Source organism: Plecotus auritus, assembly GCF_963455305.1.
Source record: "Plecotus auritus genome assembly, chromosome: 1".
NCBI lineage: Eukaryota > Metazoa > Chordata > Mammalia > Chiroptera > Vespertilionidae > Plecotus > Plecotus auritus.
This window is the reverse complement of record NC_137770.1, coordinates 12670100-12691810: the sequence shown is the minus strand read 5'-3', so window position 1 is coordinate 12691810 and position 21711 is coordinate 12670100. Positions and strand designations below refer to the sequence as shown.

Genomic DNA, 21711 nt, shown 5'->3' with positions numbered 1-21711 from the left:
TATAAAAATATTTATAAACTGAAGATTTTATATAAGTCAAAACTTACACATTTCAGTCAATTGTAATTGAAAAATAGAAATAAAGGAAGTTACACATTTTCTTGCAGATAAGGTCTAATAATATAAACTTTGTATTGCGATGTGACTCTAAGTTAACATTTTTAAGTAATTCAAAGAATTGATTCAGGTTTGAACCAATAAACTTCACTGAAATAGATGGGTCTAAAAAATTCATCAACAATAAAAGGACCACCCATCCACTGTTAGCATGAAAATTTATTTCTTGTAATGAAATAGTATCATACATTCCATACTGCAGAGTTAATTTTACCTCTGATCTTTTACTTGTGCTAATTCTTCTCCAATAAGTTTTGGTCGATGCATCTGTTGGACCCTGATCATCTGTAGGAGTTGGTCAGCTTCACAATCTGGCAGATCACCCTTAACAACAAATATAGAATAACCTAAAAAAAAGGCAAAAAATAAACTAAAACAGCTAGTAAGAGATTCAAAATCAGTGAAAAATGATAGTAGCTAGAGAGGCAGCACGGTATATAGTAGTGGAAAGAATATAAATTGAGGAATCAGAAAAAGCTGAGTTCAGTAATGACTCTCGTACGAACTGGCAGGGTAAGCCAGGACAAATTACCTGTAAGTCTTTGAGTGTGACTTTCCTCACCTGTAAAATGGGAACAGCCATCTCCCAGAGTGTCAGAAATAAAGGAAATAACATCTGTAAAGCCTCCTAAAACAGTGCTTGACCAAGTAGCCTACTCACTACATGGCAGCAGAGAAGCAGTAAAGGACCGGGTAAGAGCAAGGAATGTGGAAGCTGTCGGCCTGGTTTTTAATCTGAGCTCTTCCATTTCCTAGCTGCATGGTCTCCGGTAAATCACTTTGCCCACCTATGTCTTGGTTTCCTCAATTGTAAAACAGATGATACTGGTACTTCCTCTGAGGGCTACTGTGAGGACACGATCAGATAACATATGTAATAATCTATAATAAAGGTAAAATAAGTTAACTGTGGAAAGAGCTGCCTCCTCACCTTGACCACACCCCCGCCCCCACCTTTCCTAACTGAAAACAACAAGGTCTAGGAAGCAATACCTAAAATCTACATAAGGTATGAAATGTGTGGCTTGTCTTTTGAAAGAATTACACTGATCCTATATAATTTTTTATAAATACGATTCTAGAAAGCCAGTTTTCCCAGCTAAATACTCCACATAGTAGTAAAAACTGAATAAGGGTGGGCTATACCTAAGTCATTCTAATCGATTTCTGTTTTTCTACCATAAAATTTTCTTAAACTTTGGTGCTTCTTACTGGATATCCTTTGTGAGCATTAATAGATAGTGAAATAATACCAAAAAATAAAAACAGATAATGAAACAAATAAATAGGACCAAAAAGAGTATTAATGGAAAAACTCAAAACAGTAAATTGTTTAACCTTTTTCAAAAAAATAATTCTTACTGATTTTAGAGAGAGGAAGGGAGAGGGAGAGATGTAGAAACATCAATGATGAGAGAGTCTCATCCATCGGCTGTGTCCTGCATACCCCTACTGGGAATTGAGGCTGCAACCCAGGCATATGCCCTGACCTGGAATCGAACCATGACCTCCTGGTTCATGGGTCGACACTCCACCACTGAACAACACTGGCCGGGCTAGCCATTTTGGTTTTACAAGGACGAGTGTGCTCAGAGTTCAGATGGTTTAACATGTTTTATGCCAGTAAATTGTTTCCAGATCCCAGATGAACTACGTTGGCTCACCATGGCATTCCATGAAGACCAGAAACCCTGTCTATTCAGGTGATATACTGTAAGAATCCTAGGTTTTATTCAAGACTAGATTTCATTCTGTGTGCTGGGTGGGAAGCCACGCAAAGGTGAAGGGTGAGGTTGTACCATAATATGCATTATGTTTTTTTAAAAATCACTCAGGGTTGTTTTATCAATATAATATATGGGAACCAGAGTGCAAGAAAGTGATCCTTACTTGAAATGGAAAACCTGAGGGACAGCATGTACAGGGAGAAAAATAATCAGTTTTTTTCAACATGTTCAGTTTGAAATGCTTTCTGGAGTTCTAAGTGGAGATATCAAAGTTAAGAATTTTGTTTTCAGGGTAGCTATCTAGACAGCATGTAAAAGTTTGAGAAGAATTGGCATACAGATCTTATTTAGTTAAAATAATGGGACAGCACATAGTCAAGAAGTTGTCCAGGGATTGAACACTCAATGGTCAGAAATTGGAGAGAGCAATCCACCAAAGGAATCTGAAGGAAGCAGCCAATGAAAGAAGAGGAAAATCAGAGCACTGTAGCCTGGAAGCCAAGTGTAGACAGCATTTCAAGAAGGGAAGAATAATTAAAAACTAAGGTTTTAAAAGGAAAGAGTTACAAGTACTAGTATATAAAATCAAAGAAGTTACATGTGAACTGGAAAGCTCTGTGAGGACCAACCCAGCAGCAATAAGCATGCCAGTTCCCAGACTGTGATCTGTAAACACTTTTACTAAAAGGGCAGGAAATATAAAAGATAAGCCTGAAAATTCTGTTCATATGAGAAAGGATTCATATACTATAAGAATCCTAAGTTTTATTTAAGACTAGATTTTATTCAAGACTAGATTCTATGTGTGCTGGGAAGCCACTCAAAGGTGAGGTTGTGCCATAATATGCATTATGTTTTTTATTTAAATCACTTAGGGCTGTCTTATCAATGTAATATATGGGAACCAGAGTGCAAGAAAGTGATGCTTACTTGAAATGGAAAACCTGAGGGATAGCATGGGCCAGGGAACTGAACCCGCAACCATTGGGTCCTACAACAACTTAAGTATATTTCCATGGTCTCATTTATTGCACCAACCAGAGATTTCGCACAAATTGTGAAATAAAACGGTAAGAAGAGTGAATCACACACAAATAACTAAAACTGCAAAAGCTGGTCTGCCATTACCTCAATTTTATTTAGATACTAGAGGCCCAGCGCGCAAAATTGTGCGAGACCCAGACCCGGCACGCCGGTGGGACTCCAGGCCTTCAGTGCACGAGTAGCTCACCGCTGGGTTCATTTCAGAAATTTGGGAGTCAAGTTCAAAAGGTTCCCAGTGGTCCAAGATGGAACAATCTGAGTATCAATATGAATATTATAATAAACTGAAACATATAAACTATGTTTAATGGATTAGTTTACAATGACTCTAGAAAAAAAACAACCATTCAATTGGTTACTTTTGGAGGAAAGATACTATGAAATAAAATGATTTGAAAACCTGATAAAAGAAACATTTATCCTGCTTTTGCTATGTGACTATACTTGAGGATAACCAAATACTTGATGAGGGAAAGTTTATTTGTATAGAAGTCTTTCAGCTAATATAATAAATGCAGGAAGGGACAGGGAGTGGTTAAAGGTTTGAAGAGAGAAGCTGTGAAATATCCATCATGGAGAGTAAGTGAACTTACAAGAAAACAGTAAGAATGGCAAGTAGCACTAAAGGCTCATTTGAAATTTGTGACCATAGATTTAAAGCAAAATCAATCAGCACATTTTATGTTATTCTCTTTTTTTAAATATATTTTTATTGATTTCAGAGAGGAAGGGAGAAGGAGGGAGATAGAAACATCATCGATGAGAGAGAATCATGGATCGGCCACCTCCTGCACGCCCCGCAGTGGGGATCGAGTCTGAGACCCAGGCATGTGCCCTTGACCAGAATAGAACCCGGGACTCTGTCCGCAGGCCGACACTCTATCCAGTGAGCCAAACCGGCCAGGGCTTATATTATTCTTTAGCCATGTTCAGCTGCTCTGGTGCAGAAATGGACAAGATCAAAGTTTTGGTTTTAACCAGGTTTGGAATTTTGTTATGAAAGTATGATTGAGGGAAAGGAGAAAGGAGTTGAGGAATGTAGTGATTATAATGATGGATTATAGAAAATAAGCAGACTAAGATAAGAAGAATATAAGAGGATGTTTGGACCTTGGGGTAGGGTTTAAAGAATTGTTGCAATGGACAAAACAGAGAAAATATGATGCAAAGATAGGAGGCAACAGTCAAAAAAATAGGATGCTTGCAGTTAGGGTTTAAAGGTGGTACAGTTATTGATAACAGCAAGGCAAGAGTGGGAAAAAAATATATTTGGAAGTAAGAAGCAAGGTTTTGGATTGATTTTTGATATAAAGATCACTAAGAATGGTGAAAGGAGTTCAAGCAGAAAGAAGACAGTAAGTCAGACCCTAAAATCTTCAATGGAAAAGAGACTACAAAAATCAGGGGGTCAAGTATAATCTAGTGAGATGTATGTCAAAGGAGCTGGAAATTTTAGGGAAGAACAGTGGCTCAGAAGGGGCAAAGAGGAGGAAGAGCATTACTTGACCCTCCCCTTGGCTCTGTGGTATGTGAAGTATGGGAGAAAAAAGAGCCATTACTTAGAGAGCTGCAAAGGAAGCAGCAGCCTCAGAGAAGGGCCAGGTGGGAGAACTCTACCTGAACAGTATCAGTCAGACCACAACCTCAAGTTCACCATGTAAAACAAAGATTACTTCACTGCCACTGCCATAAAAATAGTTTTGTTACATTCATATCTAATGAGTTAGTTTTATTTAGCTTCTTTGAAAGATAACATTATAAAATTTTCCATTTTTATTTACCTTCCTGTTGTAATTGAGCCAAAAAAAGTGCAAGGTATGTGTCTGATATTAATTCTGGACCCGTCAAGAGAGAATTCAAGTTGAACCACTGAAAAAAAAATTGCCAACATTTAAATTAATATACATTATAATTAAGGAGGAAATTTCACATGTTACGAATAGATATAACCCATGTAAGCTTAGTATGACTGTCTAAACACTGAAAACAAGTCAAACTGAGATTTTTAAAAAAATGCGATTTTAAAAACCTGAAATAGAATGTTAAATATTTATCACTATTAAATCCTTTTTTAAAAAATAAAAGTTTGCTTTAAGCCATAAACTTTAAATCCCCCCCAAAAAACAACAGAAACTGATAGTACTTTAAGGTACTATCGTTATTTATAGATATAATTAAATCTCTTGTCAAAACCCGATTCTAATCACATTATACTGATGTGGAAGAAAAATGATAACTACACAAAGTTTTCCTACTACTGATATTTTGGTCAAAGATTTCAACTGTGAGAAAGCCAGTCTATTCCAGGAGGAGAATTTGTAATCACCAACTCCTTTTAAAAAGATCACTAAGCCACCACTGCATGGAATGAACATCATTTAGTCACTGCTTCACAGGAGTCCGAATTTAACCACAACGGACCTCTGACAAAAGAGTCTGTAGTGAAAAATGCAATTTTAAACAAAAATATAAATTACAGCTAAAGTTAATAAGCCAAAATTTGACATTTCTGTATTTGTCAAAAATAGAGTAATTTAAAATGTGAAAATTCAATTTTGAAGAACTAAATTTTAAAACCTCTCAAAATAATGGTATAAGTTTACATGCAAATCAATATAAAGGAACTTCTGGAATGTAATCTTTTTTAAGATCTTTTTAAAAATCCATTGATTCTATACACAAAAGGTAAAGAATACTTGGCCATAATTTTCAAAGATATAAATGAAACCTAGAGGTTAAAGCATCTTGTCAGTGTCCTGCCCTTGCTTCTCCCTGGAGTCCATTCCCATTCGGGTCTCTCTCTGCTATACCACAGCTCCTTCTCCACACCTGCTCCAAGCTCCTCTGGACGGACCTTAAGATGAAGCTGCTGACCATCCCCACAACCAAGAGACTGAACATACCCACTGCCAAGTTCCTGTGCCCTGTAACCCTCCTTTTTCATTCTTCTTTGCCTTCCTCATCTCCAGGCAACCACTGGTTGACTTGGCTTTCTGTCTCTACAGATCAGTTCGAATTTTCTACACTTTTATATAAATGGAACCATACAGCATGTAGTATTTTGTATCTACCTTCTTTCACTCAGCATAATTATTTGGAGATTCACCCGTGTTGCTGCATGCATCAATAGTTAATTCCTTTTTCTTATATTAGCCCACTTTCAATAACAATCATTCAAAGATTCAAAATTCTAAAAACAGACTTTAAGTAATTTCTGTTTCAAAAATGGAACCATGTGTAGAAAGATAATTAATAATTTTTTTAAAGTAACATTTTAGGTATAATTCTTGATCTTTATTTTTTTGTTAATCCTCACCGAGGATTTTTTTTTTCCTAATTATTTTAGAGAGAGTGGAAGGAAGAGGGAGAGACACAGAGAGATAAACATCAGTGTGGGAGAGACACATCGATTGGTTGCCTCCTGCATGCACCCTGAGGATGGAGCCTGCAACCAAGGTACGTGCCCTTGACCGGAATCAAACCCGGGACCCTTCAGTCCACAGGCTGACCCTCTATCCACTGAGCCAAATCAGCTTGGACATAATCCTTGATCTTTCAAAAGGCTTGTCCAAAAAATGATTTTTAAAAATAGAAATTATTTTATGTGGATATGTATTATGTGGCATTTGGGAATGTGAATTTATCTTGCTGTGCTGAAGCAAACATGGTTGAAAACTTTTATTCCCACGGAATACTGTTTCAGGTTTTGTGCTACATACAAATCTATTAATGGAAGAGTTAACTGACAAAATATTAATCACATAAAACCCACTTTAACCACTTTTTTTAAAAAAATCCTCACCTGAGGATATGTTTTTACTGATTTTTAAAGAGAGGAAGAAGGAGAGAAAGAGGGAGGAAGGGAGGAAGAGAGAGGAGGAGAGAGAGAGAGAGAGAGAGACATCTATCGGTTGCTTCCCATACCTGCCTTGACCAGGGATCGAACCTTCAACCTTTTGGTGCATGGGATGATGCTCCTACCAACTGAGCCACCCAGCCAGGGCTGCCATTGTCATAAATAAATAATTTTCCTTGTGAAACAGCTAAACTGTACATGGATGTCACAAATAAATAGATAATGGAAACTGATTTTGTCTTCTAAAATAGCACATTTCTATCTATCAAGATTGAAACTATGCTACATATATACACATGAATGGTGAGTTTCTTCATCAGATCCTGAGCCTCCGATACTCTGGACTGTTGAACATTTTAGTTGCAAATGGAGTGCAGAATGAGAAAAAATACAACGAAGGAGGAGAAACATTACCTGTTTTCCTAATTTTCTAACTGTAAACCAGTGTTCTTTATAATTGCATATAAATGATCTTTCATTTCTAGAAAAGGAAAAAAATACAGACCCAATATTAAGTTGAAGTATTAGAGTTCATATTCATTTAGTTTGTCTACTGGCAAGTGTTACATAAAACTTATGACAATTTAAGATTATGTTTACAGTTAAGTATCACTAATTTTTTTTAATTACAAATAAATGAATCCCTCTACACATTTGGGATGCTGTGCAAAATGAAGGCATCACACACCACTAAAGGATCAGCTCTGTGCCACCACATACTGAATTGCCAGGAAGGCTTAGAGGGCACATGTTCATGGACATCTCCAAAAGGAGAAATAGGGAATGAAGCAGGGCACATCAAAACAAAACATTCAAAATATATTTTTCTTAAGAAATTATAACTTTAAAAATCAAATTTAGGAAAAGAAATGTTGGAAAAGCAAAATAAATCTTACATGGGATCGATCCTGAGTCTCTGATACTCTGGACTGTTGAACAGGATTAGTTCTAAACCCCAAACTTTCAAGGCATTGCTTATAACCTGTTAAAAAAAACAGCAACTTCTCATGAGCTAAACCAGTGGTCGGCAAACTCATTAGTCAACAGAGCCAAATATCAACAGTACAACGATTGAAATTTCTTTTGAGAGCCAAATTTTTTAAACTTAAACTATATAGGTAGGTACATTGTTATTAACTTAATTAGGGTACTCCTAAGCTGACCTTTGCTAAAAACTCAAGAGGCCAAAGAGCTGCATGTGGCTTGCGAGCCGCAGTTTGCTGACCACTGAGCTAAACCATTCAATTCCAAATGTAAATAGGGAAAGCTATGTTAGTTGTGCAAACAACTATACTTCATATATCAATTTCCCTGGAAGGCTATGGTGTTTTCAAAGTGTGTGTGTATAAGATATTTCACTAAATCTATAAATAACATACAGACATAGCATTTAAAAAGTCTTTTTAACTCTAGATTTCTGGGGTATTCCAGGGAACCACAAAATTCCTAGATAAAACTGCCTCAAAAATCCAGATGTATATTCTTAAAACTCGTCCTCTATATACATATGATAACTTGGATGCTATGGTCCTGCTGCAGAAAAGTTATATTTCAACTCACTACCTGATATGTCAGTAATAGTGATAATTATACATCTATTAAAATGAGTTCTTTCTAGGGATTTAAACTGAAGTTTTCATAGATTTTAATCTTCTGCTATCATAGGTCTATAACTTTAGGAAAAAAACAAAAGATAAACCTGGTTATTTCAAACTGTCTAGAAAGAAATATGAGATTTCTGAAAATTCACTACCTATCCTTCTAGGTAGCTGACAAAGAAGCAAGTGAACTTGGTACTAGCAAACAGATGTGAATCAGCACCAAGGGCAGCGCCACACACCACAAAGGACAAGTGCTGGGCCCCTCGGACTTCCATCCTAGCCCTGTAATAGGAAGGGCCAGGGAAGCACTGAGTGGAAATGCTGGTGAATGGAGGAGTCCAGGACAGGTGCAAGGGGAATGCAAACCAAATGATCTTCATAAGTAGATCATTCAAGAGAGGTTGCAAAAGAACTCAGAACACACCTCCAAGGTGTTAGAAACACAATGGAAGGCCCACAGATAAAAGAATCTCACAATACAGCTTCATTTGAATTCTATGGGTGAATATATGTTTAAAAAGAAAAAGAAAAAGCCCCAGACCATAATAAAATAAGCCAGTCTTAGTAGGCCGATTAAAAGAGAAGACAGTGAGGCGTGGCATTTTCTCAAATTTACACAAGAGTTAGTAAGTTTAAAAGACTGTGACTTATTGGAATTAAGGTTATTAGTATCCAGATGCAAATTAAATAATCTTTAAAAAAAAAAAAAAGCCCTATTCTAAAATGAAGATTCTACAATCCTAATTTTCATGTTTATCTATATAAAAATCTAATACTCTAAGAGTACAATCTTACACTTTTAGACACAACCCATTGGAGGAACTTCTAAAGGTCATATCATTATAGTGACTATGAAACTCTGTAAGAAGATACTTCTATCAATCATACCCTGAGCTTAAACACAGCCTGGACAAAAACAACACTTAGTACTTGTTGTGACTACTTACTTGAATAGAGAAAAAACCACTATCATCCATATTCCCAGAAGGCTGCTGTTTAATTCGGAAAGGTAGTTGAGGCGGGGGTTGAGGGTGGAGAAAGAAGGAAAAACTGTCATTAATGTGTGTATTTAAAATAACATTTTGTGCATTCTCATTTACAAAGTCAAGAGCAAAGTTATAATTAACAAGTCAGATCCTGATAGGGAGAATAGTTTGTTCTTTTCTAAACAATACCCACATTGTTTCTTTTTCTTTTTTCTTTTTAATACCCATGTGTGTTTGGGTTTGTTTTTTTCTCAATCCCTCTGCGCCCTTAAACACCTTCTTCCCCTCATCAGAGCTGTCTGCCTGCTCTCTATGAGTCTTAATACCCACATTTTTTTTAAAAAACTCAATTTGGCGAGTTTAAAATCAGTACCTGTAAAAACGTGCGATAGTCTTCACTAGTAACTCCGCCTTCTGCCATCCTCATCCTCTCTTCTTCATCTAGTTGATGTGCAATAGAAGATAATTCCACAGGGCTAAAATATTCTCCTTGCAATAGATTATTCAAGCAATGCTGAGCACAAAGTGAGCCTTCTTGCTAATATTTCCAAAAGAAAAAATTCAAATGTGGCTTGATAAACAGATTTGTTCAGGGTCTTTCCTTAAAGAGGAATTTAATGATTAACTTCTTAACCGTCAAAACTGAACCTTTCTAGCTTTAGGCAAACTGGACTAACAAAAGTAAATGCATTTTCATTTAACATTTATTTTACAATTCTGCCATTAATGAAACCACAATAACTTAGCTATATAATGAAAAACTTAAGAATGATTTATATTAAACAAATATCTATGAAGTACACCAAATCTCATATTTTACTAAAAATTACTCTATTAGCACTTAGCCTCCCTCATTTTCAGTGTCTAAAATAAATTCACTCAAGATTCCATAGCAAATTACTAATGCTAAAAGGGAATTTTAATCCCTAGAACATTTGTTCTTTTAACAGGATAATGTCTACTTGATCTAAATGCTTGTTCATGTAATTTCATATATCAAGAGCTGACACAGGTAAGAAAAATCTGTTCGAGTTAATGAGGCCTCATAGCTGCAGAGTTGAGGTTTTCTTCAGGGAACTCTGAAGGTAATATACATACCAGGTGGTGCAATGAGCAAGACTGCCCAAAAGGCATCCCTGGAGCTCACTTGTGGACAAGCCAACATGGGGGGCTGCATCCAAGCTCAGCTCTCCATGGCATCATTGACTTCCTGTTATGGGCGAAGGGAAGTACAACTTCCCATGGGCCTTCAGGTGCCAGGCAGATGGCTTCTTTACATATATGACAACCCAAGTATATATCGAGACTGCCTGGCACTGAGAAGACTCATCAGCCCTCTCCCTGAAATAATGTTGCTTTTTCAAGCTTGCCTTTTAAGAAGAGACATTCAAGCCCTGCCTTCGCAGCTTAGTGGTTGAGCGTCCACCTGTGAACCAGGAAGTCACAGTTTGATTCCCAGTTAGGGCATATGTCTGGGTTGTGGGCTCAATCTTCAGTGTGGGGTGTGCAGGAGGCCGCCCGTCAATGATTCTCTCTCATCAATGATGTTTCTATCTCTCTCTCCCTTCCTCTCTGAAATCAATAAAAATTTATTTAAAAAAGAAGAAGAAGAAGAAGAGACATTCAAGAATAAATGAGATCCCTCCTATGAACCAAGACCCAGGGTTTGCCTCTTTGTGGGATGATGGCAGCAAGGAAAACACACGTTTCTCCTGCTAACTCTGGCCTTCTAAGTTCTCCTTTCCCCAGTAAAGTCTATTCTGTAACCAGTCTGTCTGTCTGAGCTAGGTTACACAATAGATAGTGACCCCAAAGAACAAGATACATATTCTTCCTGATCAATTAATGTTCTAGGAACAAAATTCAGCTGAAAAAGATATAAGGAGCCCTAGCCTGATGGTTCACTTGGTTGGAGCGATGTCCCATACATCAAAAGGTAGTGGGTTTGATTCCCATTCAGGGCACATACCTACGTTGTGGGTTCAATCCCCAGTTGAGGGTGTGTACGGGAGGCAACCGATTGATGTTTTTCACATTGATGTTTCTATCTGTCTCTCTCCCTGACTCTCTCTGAAAAAGAAATCAATGAACATCCTCAGGTGAGGATTATAAAAAAGATATAAGGAATATATACGTAATGGAATAGGAAAGCAGCATTGAGACAGTTTGAGATAGGGGGCTGAGATAAATTTATCTTCAAAACCTGGTATGGTAGTGAAAGAGGACTTGTCTCCACCTCCTTTTCCTTCTACTGTATTCCTACCACCAAAGAATAACTCCCACTGAATACTATAATACAAACCGAAGAATATACAGACATCCTTGTTATATTCTGCTGAAAAATTACAGATCAAACAAGCATTCACAAGAGGAAAGCCAAATGGCTAACACACACAAAAAGGTGCTCAACTCCAATACCATTAGGGAAATATATACTAAAACCACAATGCATTACTACTGCACAGTCTCCAAAATGGCTAAAATGTTGGAAAGTACTAGAGACATCAAAACTATCATTTGCGCCAAAACCGGTTTGGCTCAGTGGACAGAGCGTCAGCCTGCGGACTGAGGGGTCCCAGGTTCGATTCCGGTCAAGGGCACGTGACTTGGTTGCAGGCACATCCCCAGTGGGAGGTGTGCAAGAGGCAGCTGATGGATGTTTCTCTCTCATAGATGTTTCTAACTCCCTATCCCTCTTCCTTCCTCTCTGTAAAAAAAATCAATAAAATATATTTTAAAAAAAAAACAAAAAACTATCATTTGCTACCAGTGAAAGTGTAAATTAGTATAACCACTTTGGAAAACTATTTGTAATACCTACTAAAGCTTAACATACACATACCCTATGATCTAGCAATTCCACGACTAGGTACAGAATACAAACAAAAGAAATGCCACCCGGCCTGTGTAGCTCAGTGGTTGGGCATTGACCTATAAACCAGGAGGTCATGGTTTGATTCCCAGTCGGGGCACATGTCTGGGGTTGTGGGCTTGATCCCCAGTGTGTGGCATGCAGGAGGCAGCTGATCAATGATTCTCTCTCATCACTGATGTTTCTTTCTATCTCACTTCCTCTCCCTTCCTCTGTGAAATCAGTAAAAAAACATATTAAAAAAAACAGAAATGCAAAATTATGTTCATCAGAAAACATGTACAAGAATGTTCAAAAAAGCACTACTTATTCATAAGGGCCCCCAAATTGGAAACTAGCAAAATGCCCATCACAGTATAATGGATTCATTCATTGTGTTATATTCACAAAGAAATAGTACACAACAATGAGAATGAATTAACTACAACTACATGCAACAATATGGATGAATTTCTCAAACCACGTTAAACAAAAGGACAGACTCAAGAGTATACACTATATGATTCCATTTACAAAAGTTCAAAAACAGGCAAAACTAGTCTACAATGTTAGACTAGTGCAGGGGGTGGAGGCAGGGGTGGAAAAAGGCAGGGAAATACATGTTTGTTATTCAATCTCAGTATTATTCACACATATGTTTACTTTGTGAGAATTCATTAAGCTGCACTCTTATGATCTGTGTGCCCCTACATGTATTATATTTAATTTAAAAATTCAAACAACAACAAAAAAGCCTCTGCTAAGATACAGCTATTGCACACAGCAAGAGTTACCTAATATGGTCACCAGACAATGAATTTTCTGGGATCAGTCCTAATGCAAATTTTCTCTCCTGCTGCCATGCCTCAGTTTGGGGCTCTTGAACTATGGTTACCATACTTAATACTATATATGGAAACAGTGACATCCAAATAGTTGATATAAAAAATGAAAAATAAGCACTTGTCTAAGTAAAACTGTATCCCTATAGGAAATAATACCGTTCTGTATTTCTACTATGCTTTAATGAGAGAAAATAACACATGGTCCAGCCCAAATTTTAAAAGCACTTTTTTTAAAGTCACAAGATGAATCAAATGCTACATGGACCAATAGAATTGTACAGTGGTCCCTCTTAAGATTATGCATCCCCCTCTCCAAAGACTACCCCCAGTCACGTCTTCCTCATCAAGCTTCAACCAAAGCTGACTAGAAGTTCACTTTGCTAAGTTTAAGCTCAGAGGTATTGAAATTCCATGATTTTAGTCCTAACTTTGTTTTGGGATTAGAGGATAAGCAAACTGCGTCTCCAGCTTTACAAAACCACCGAAGGATGAAATCCCCCCTGCCCTCAGTCTTCAGGACCAACCCGAAACCAGCTCAAATTCCCAGAAAAACTACTGACTTCAGGTGTGTTCCACCCAATCAACCAAACAACACTTCATCTCAACCAAGTTATAATAAGGTCCCACGCCTTCTGAGGTTCAGCAAACACAAGCATCCCCATAACAACATGGCCAGCACTTCTACAACACAATGTGCCAGGTAGCATGCTAAGCGCTCATATCTCTGAGGTAGACACTTATTATCCTCACACCAGAGGAGGAAACTGGATCACAGAGATAATAAGTAACTCACCCAGATCATGCAGGTAGTAAATAAATGGCAAAGCCGAGCTCCAAACCCAGGCAGACTCTTCAAGTCTGTGTTACTACCACTTCTCATTACTAAACCTCAACTATCCTGACGATGACTAAGAACCAGTAATCACAAAAGGGCATAATAGATGTCATAAAGTCAATGCTCAGCATCTTTTCAGTATTTCTACTAATTTTAAATATAATCCCAGCAAGTTTGGGTACCATTCTCAGTTTACATTACATAGAAGTACCAATTCAGATGGCACAGTGAACTCACCAAGAGCAGTCAGCAATTGAAGTGATAACAAAAATGACAGAAAGCAGGCAACAGAAAATCGAAATAAAAAAAACAAACAAAAAGCAGCTAGTGGTCATTTAACATTAGAGTTAACTCCCATTTAATATTAGAGTTAACTCCCATTTAATATTAGGACAAACTCCTGCTCTTGAGCCAAATTTAACCTGCACCAGTAGCTAAGAATGGTTTTTTATATTTTCAGATGGTTAGGAAAACACACATAAACAAGAATATGTGAAACTATATATGACCTACAAAGCCTAAAATAGTTACAGAAAAATTGTTTAGACACACAGCACCATATATATCTTAGAAGCTCCAAGAACTTAATTTATTCATATATTTATTGAGCACATATTATGTGCCAAACACTATCTTGGGTACTGGGGATGTAACAGTAGGCAAACTTGTTGAGTTTACATTTTCACTTAATAAAAGGACCCTCAAAGTGACAATTCTAAATATGAGGGAACCAAGATTCCAAGGGTAAGTGCTTGCGGGTCCCTTTGTAGGCAGGTATCCCTACATGCGTAGCTTCCTTAGAGCCAGAGTTGGGTTTTTGGCTCTCTGAACCCAGGAGCTAGCAAGGGTTAAATATATGTGGTGGAGGGGAAGGGCTAAATATATGTGGCTGGAAAATGGTATATTAAGCTCATACATTCCAAGAAGGGACTGTGATGAGATTAACAACGGGCCTTATGATTATAAGTGCTTCCCACACTCTTGAAATATACCTGAAAAACTTCAATTCAAGAGACTTAATTTGCTAAGTACATATGTTTATAAGGGTAAATATATTCCTGAAATATCTTTAAGCCGATAATTGAGTGACTTCATTCATGTAAACAGACTTCCATTAGGCTATTGGTCAACTTCTTTTGATCCCATGGTTTAGTAGTTACCTTCACTGAAATCAATCTAAAATTGGTAACAGTCTATATTTTTAAAATATACATTGTACAGTTCTCAAGAAATGGTGTGGAAAATGTTTACTCTTCCATGTTGAAACATTTGGTCTTATACCAAAACTTCTGGAAATTAGTAATAAAAATATGTACATACAGGGTTAGCTTTATCCAATCTCCTTAGCCAATCAACAAAATTTCTATTGCCCAAGTTTCATAAATCATGTCAAACAAGTCAAGATTAATAATATCTATACCACTGAGTCCTTCCTCCCCACACATAAAATTAGTCTACTCTACTGCCAAAACTTTTCTTTACAGAAAATAAAAGCACCCTAGCTGCTCAAGGGCACATGCCCAGGTTGTGGGCTCAGTCCCCAGTAGGGGGTGTGCTGGAGGCAGCCGATCAATGATTCTCTCTCATCATTGATGTTTCTAACTCTCTCTCCCTCTCCCTTCCTCTATGAAATAAATAAAATATATATTTTTTTTAAAAGAAAAGCATTCCATTTAACAACTTTAGATTTATGCTGTTGCCTCCTTAGTCTTTGCTTTACGTGATGGTGGTGTGTGTGAATCTTTTTAAATAGGTAAGTGATCATTTACAAGTATTTAACAAGACAAAACCTTTTTCCTCCTATAAATAAAAGCCTCACCAGCAACCCGTTCAAAACATGAAACTCTTATGAAACAAGATATCATGTGCCAAAGGTTTCACTCAAACCTAAATAGCTAGCTAATTGCATGTGGGAAAACACGAGTTTCTCCGCGTGCCACAAACTATCTTTCAAGTTCCCGGTCATCGAAGAATCAAAACAAAACAGGATAGGCGGACCACACTATTATTCCAGTCCACCCCCGATACCTAATAAGAAAACTGGTTTCCTATCCGGAAAGATGGGACGACCGAAAGAAACGAAACCTAAATAAATTAAACCCAAACCTTTCGTAACAAAAACTCTCGTGACGACTTCCCTGTTGACGTCCCTACATGTCAGGCCCTCCATGGGATGGAGCCAAGCTCCCTGCACTCCGAGTCTCTCGGAACTGGTGCAGGAGAAGGACCTGAATACAACCCCAAGGAGCTAAGTGAATGGGAGATTCCTCTATGAAATTGAGGAGCCTAGAGAAGGAAAAGTTAATTCCGCCACGAGTAGGACTGGTAGAGTTGGAAAGCTCGAGGGAGGTGCCCCAGAGGTGACGAGCTACAACCTACGGATAGTGGGGGGGAAAGGACTGGAGAAGGAATCCCACGGAAAGTGGAGGGGAAGCGCAGAAGCAAACCCACTCGGTGCCACCCCGTCTCCGATGCCCCGCGGCGCCCACGGCTCCGCCCTCACTCCCTCCCGGCTCCCGGGACTTCCCAGGCCCCAGGCTCCCCAGGCACCTCTGTCACGGGCACGGGCCTCAGGGGCGAAGAGTGCAGTGGGGGCTTCAGTGAAGCTCCCCTCCGGATGAAGGTCTTCCCGCCCCACGAGATCGGGATGGGGGCGCCACGAGCCCCACCCAGCTCTTTGGAAGATGGCAATTCCCCGCCCCACGCCCGCTACGGCGCCGCAGGCAGGTGCCCCCGAACGCGGACACTCACTTTCTCGTGGAAGATGGACTCCATGTTTATTTGTCTGGAGCCAACGGCCCCCGCGTTAGACCACCCCCTACTGCTCCGCCCCCGTCCCGGCCCCACCCCTCCGCCCACCCGGCTCCGCCCCACCTGGCCCGCCCCTGGCCACGTGTCTCGCGCGGACCAATCATCACCGAGGATGATAGTCACGTGGCGAGAAGAGCGAGTGAAAGCCGGGGCGGTAAAAGCGGGGACACGTGACCTATGTAACGCGTCCTCCTATCCACTGTTAGCTGGCAGGCTAGGGGGTGCTGCAGCGCCGCCTGCCGTCTGGAGGATCTTCTCCACTTCCCACCCATTGCTATGGATTCTTAACGATCTTCCAGGTTCTATGTTCTTTTTGTTTTCCACTACACTTTGTACTTTCTACTTATCATATCTGATTATAATTAATATATTTCTCCTCTACCCCCACTGAAAGCCTTATTAAGAAACAGGGATCGCCCAACAGGCATGGCTTAGTGGTTGAGTATCGACCTAGGAACCAGGAGGTCGGTCACCAGTTGGAATCTCTATCAGGGCACTTGCCCTGGTTGTGGGCTTGATCCCCAGTGCGGGCATGCAGGAGGCAGCCAATCAATGATTCTCTCTCTCTCTTCCTCTCCCTTCCTCTCTGAAATCAATAAAGAAATATATTAAAAAGGAAACAGGCATCATTGTCACCCCGAGTACCTAGCACTTATGTATAAAAATTATAGTCAATATTTATACAGAGATGGGGCTTACTGGAGGGTAGGTAATTTTCTAAGAGCTTTACATATATTAATGAATTTACTACAGCAATGCCTGATGCAGGCACTATTATCCCTATTTTACACATGAGGAAACTGAGGACAGAGGGGATATGAACAGTACAGTGTCCAAGGTTCTGGGCTGGGGTCCAAATCCAGACACCTTGTTATTAGTGTTATGTGTTCAGGCACTGAAAAGGAAGTGTCAGTAGAGGGATCTGACAGTGGCCCTAGTAAAGTTAGGGTTGGGGATCATAAGAGTTTGATGAAGCTGATGGTGTAGAATAGGAGATCTTGCACCTTGAAGCCAGGTTACGTGGTTATGTTGAATAACGGTTGGGTATCTATAATAATAAAAGCATAATATGCTAATTAGGCTGAACAACCTTCCAGATGACCATGCTATGATACCCACTGGTGCCAGGCCAGCCAAGGCGTGTGCGATGCGATTGATCAGGGGCCTGGCCATCGCCCCATGATTGCCCCAAAGAGAGAGGCTCAGGCCACCAACCGGTGAGCTGCGGTGGGTGGGCAGGACCTCCCTCTTTGAGGGAAGCCTGGGTCCAGGTGCCAGAGGGAAGCCGGTGCCGGCAGCAGGGGGAAGGAAGGCCTACTCCTACATGAATTTTGTGCATCGGCCTCTAATATATATATATATGTATATATATATATATATATATATATATATATACACATATATATATACATATGTATATGTATATGTATATGTATATGTATATGTATAATGTATATATATATATGTATATATATATGTGTGTGTGTGTGTGTGTGTGTATATATATATATATATATATATATATATATATATAAATGATCTGGAGTGCAGGAGGCTGGTTCAGTTGTGGAATAGGGAGTAGTTGACACAGAAAAGGCGACAGACAGCACAGGTGTGAATAAAATCACCAACTGGGAAAAGGAAGAGACTGAGAAAAGGATTAGATCAGAGCCCTGAGAGTAGAGAAGTACTAACCCAGGAGAAGGGAGGAAGAGCAGGAGCGTGTAATATTATGAGAGCCTTGAAAAGGGAATGTTTCAGGGAGCAGCCATGTTGCTGCCAATAGGTCCTGCTACCTATGGACAAGGGCCCACTAAATTTTGCTGCTATGGGGACCACTTGTAACGTTGGTGCGTGTGGGTTCAGAGGAACAGAAGGAGCAGTGGGAGGTAAGGAAATGGAAGCTGCTAGTGAGGCCCAGGTGCTCAGGGGAGGAATCGGTCACCATTTATTCAACGTCTCTCCGTGCAGTCCACAATCCTGAACGGTATTGGGGAAACAGTCTGTGTTCTTAAGGAACTGTGGCTCAACTGGGGAAGCAAATCATGGTCTCATGAAGCGAAAAAATATCCAAAACATTTTTTTCTGATTTTCTTTCCATGTAGAGAAACATGTGTGTGTTGTGTAGGTGTGTGCATATAGATAATCCAAATCTCTGGAAGAATGCGCAGGAAACCCAGAGGTTAGCCTGTTTGAGATGGAAAAGGAACTAGGTAAATAGGAGACAAGAGTAGGATAGAGACTTTTCACTGTATACAGTTTTATTTATTTTTTATTAAAGATTTTAAAATGGATTTTTAGAGAAAGGAGAAAAGGGAGAGAAGGGGAGAGAGAGAGAGAGAGAGAGAGAGAGAGAGAGAGAGGTCAATGTTGATCAGCTTGCCTCCTGCACACCCCTACTGGGGATCAAGACCACAACCACGACATGTACCCTGCCCAGGAAACAAACTGGCAACCTTTCCATGCACGGGATGATGCCCAACCAACTGAGACATCCAGGCCAGGGCTACAGTTTTATTCTTGATTTAACTATATTAGTGTATTATTCAGAAAAAATTTGATTGTATTCATGTCCTATGTCTGCTGTAGCAAATTACCACCAACCTGGTGACTTAAAACAACAGAAATTATCTGACTACTCTTAAGGCCAGATGACTGAACCCACAGTGTCAGCTGGGCCACATTCCCAAGTATCTAGGGGAACATTCTTTGCTTTCAGGTGGCTTCTGGCATTAGTTGGCTTGTGGCCACATAGCTCCAATCTCTACCAGTGTCTTCACGTGGCCTTCTTTCTCTTATGTCTCTTCTGTGTTCTCTCTTATTGGATTTAGGTACCACATTAATCCAGAGTGATTTCATATTGAGATCTTTAACTAATTACATTGGCAAAGACTCTGTTTCCAAATAAGGTCTTTGGTTCTGGGTGCAGTGGTCGGCAAACTGCGGCTCGTGAGCTGTGGTTTGCCGCTCTGGTGACTAATGAGTTTGCCGACCACTGACCTAGACTCTCGATTCCAGTAATTACAGGCTGTTGTTGTTCCTTGTGATTAAGCCCCTATCCCAGTGGTCGGCAAACTCATTAGTCAACAGAGCGGCAAACCGGGGCTCGCGAGCCGCATGTGGCTCGTGAGCCGCAGTTTGCCGACCACTGTTCTGGGTGGACTTGAATTTTGGAACTGCATGACTCAACTTTCTACAGTGATTGCTTGCTAGGATATATGCTACCCAAAGGACCTTATTGTTTCGTTCACTGTTAAATCCTATAACCTAGAATACTTCATGATGATATTTAGTAACTAGAGGCCCGATGCATGAAATTTGTACATGGGTAGGGTCCCTAGGCCTGGCTGGCGATCAGGGCTGATCTGTGGGGTGACCAGCAAGGCCATCAGGAGGCACCCGCCTAGGCTGGCCTGGGGCCTGCAGGCAGCTCCTGTGTTGAGCGTCTGCCCCCTGGTAGTCAGTGCACATCATAGTGACCAGTCATTCCACTGGTCGTTTCGCTGCTTGGTCGATTTGCATATTAGGTTTTTATTATATACTAGAGGTCCTGTGCACGAATTTGTGCACCAGTGGGGTCCCTTGGCCTAGCCTGCAGGATCAGGCCGAAACTGGCTCTTCGACATCCCCTGAGGGGTCCCGGATAGCAAGAGGGTGCCGGCCAGACTGAGTGACCCCACCAGTGCATGATCAGGGCTGGGGAGGGATGCAGGAGGTTGGCTAGCCAGGGAGGGGCTGCGGGAGGGCTCCAGGGCATGTCTGGCCCATCTTACTGAGTCCCGATTGGCCGGACCCCAGCAGCAAGCTAACCTACCAGTTGGAGCATCTACCCCCTGGTGGTCAATGCATGTCATAGCGAGCAGTTGAGTGGCCTTAGCATATCATTAGCATATTATGATTTGATTGATTGAACGGATGACTGGATAACCAGACACTAGGCATATTAGGCTTTTATTATATAGTAGGATGCTGAATTAATACCAGCCATTTCATTAGGCCTTTCCTATTAATAGCATGTGATTAATAGCAAGCATCATAAAGTGAAAAGCTATCAATGCCTGGGAGTCAGAATGCAGGTTCTGGTTTTGGCTTTGTCTCTGAAGCCATGTATGATTTGGCTATTAGATTTGTTACATTTCCCATTCTGATAACTAATATTTGGCATGTCCTAAATTTTAACTTTGTAACATACTGCGTATCGTCCTTCAAAACCCATGACCATACTCTCCAGGAAGCATTCCCTGCTGCCCAGCTAATTTAGAAGCCCATCCCTCCTCTGCGCTCCAGTATGTACCTCGGTCATACATGGTGCTTTTCATACAGTACCATAATACTTTATTTAATCATACATCTTCACCAATACCCTATCAATGTCTTATTTGACTTCCTGTATTTAGTAGTTGATGTCTTTCAAATGAATTAATGAAGCCAGGTGTCTGGAAATCATTTCTCGATTTTTTCCCAAACTCTTCCACTTCACCCCTTGTTCCAGTCAGTCCTCAAATACCTGCTGTGTATTCACTCCTCATTCCCTCTTCATTGCTACTGCTCAGTTCAAGCCCTCTTGTTTCTTGTGCAGTCCAGTCCAAGCATCTCTGGTCTTCTGCTTTCAGTCTCAGTATGTTCCATTCATAGTGCTGTCAGGGTTCTCTCAGAAATGCAAATTCCACCAGCTTTCCTCTCATTTAACAAATGAAGTGCTACTATGTCTCAAGCTCTGGGATGACAACCATGAGAGACAAATGGTCCCATCCTCATGGAGCTTATACCTAGAGGGATCTTTGAATAATTATACAAACCTTACTCTTTTAAAAATCCTTCAGCGGCTTCCCATGGCTGGCTTAAAAAGCTCTGTGATCTGGACCAACCCTGTCTGGCTTTATCTCCTTGAATTCCCTCTGCTGTAGTCACACCAGCTGTTCCCCTTGTCCTCCCAGAAGTCCTCTGATGAGCAGCCCTTTGTGCTATCACCACACCTTGCACATGCCTGTATTAAAGCAGTTACTACATCATGGTGGAATTATGACTTTACATGCCA

The 21711-nt window shown here is 40.0% G+C and overlaps 1 protein-coding gene across 3 annotated transcripts in view; it reads right to left on the bottom strand.

Moving 5' to 3' along the window:
- ATXN3 (ataxin 3) overlaps positions 1-16707 on the bottom strand; it is a 38618-nt gene extending 21911 nt beyond the window's left edge. The window contains exons 1-7 of one of the 3 annotated variants that reach the window (XR_013959864.1): positions 16614-16679; positions 9705-9869; positions 9293-9337; positions 7641-7726; positions 7159-7225; positions 4670-4757; positions 332-464 (exon numbers count right to left, since the gene is read on the bottom strand). Coding sequence is in view for 2 of the 3 variants with exons in the window: in XM_080654954.1 (XP_080511080.1) it covers positions 332-464; positions 4670-4757; positions 7159-7225; positions 7641-7726; positions 9293-9337; positions 9705-9869; positions 16614-16637 (608 nt within the window). In the remaining variant the exon portion in view is untranslated. Of the gene's footprint in view, positions 1-331; positions 465-4669; positions 4758-7158; positions 7226-7640; positions 7727-9292; positions 9338-9704; positions 9870-16613 lie in introns of all 3 variants that reach the window. The other 2 variants (XM_080654955.1, XM_080654954.1) reach the window with 2 other exon arrangements.
- Between the last annotated feature and the right edge of the window lie 5004 nt (positions 16708-21711).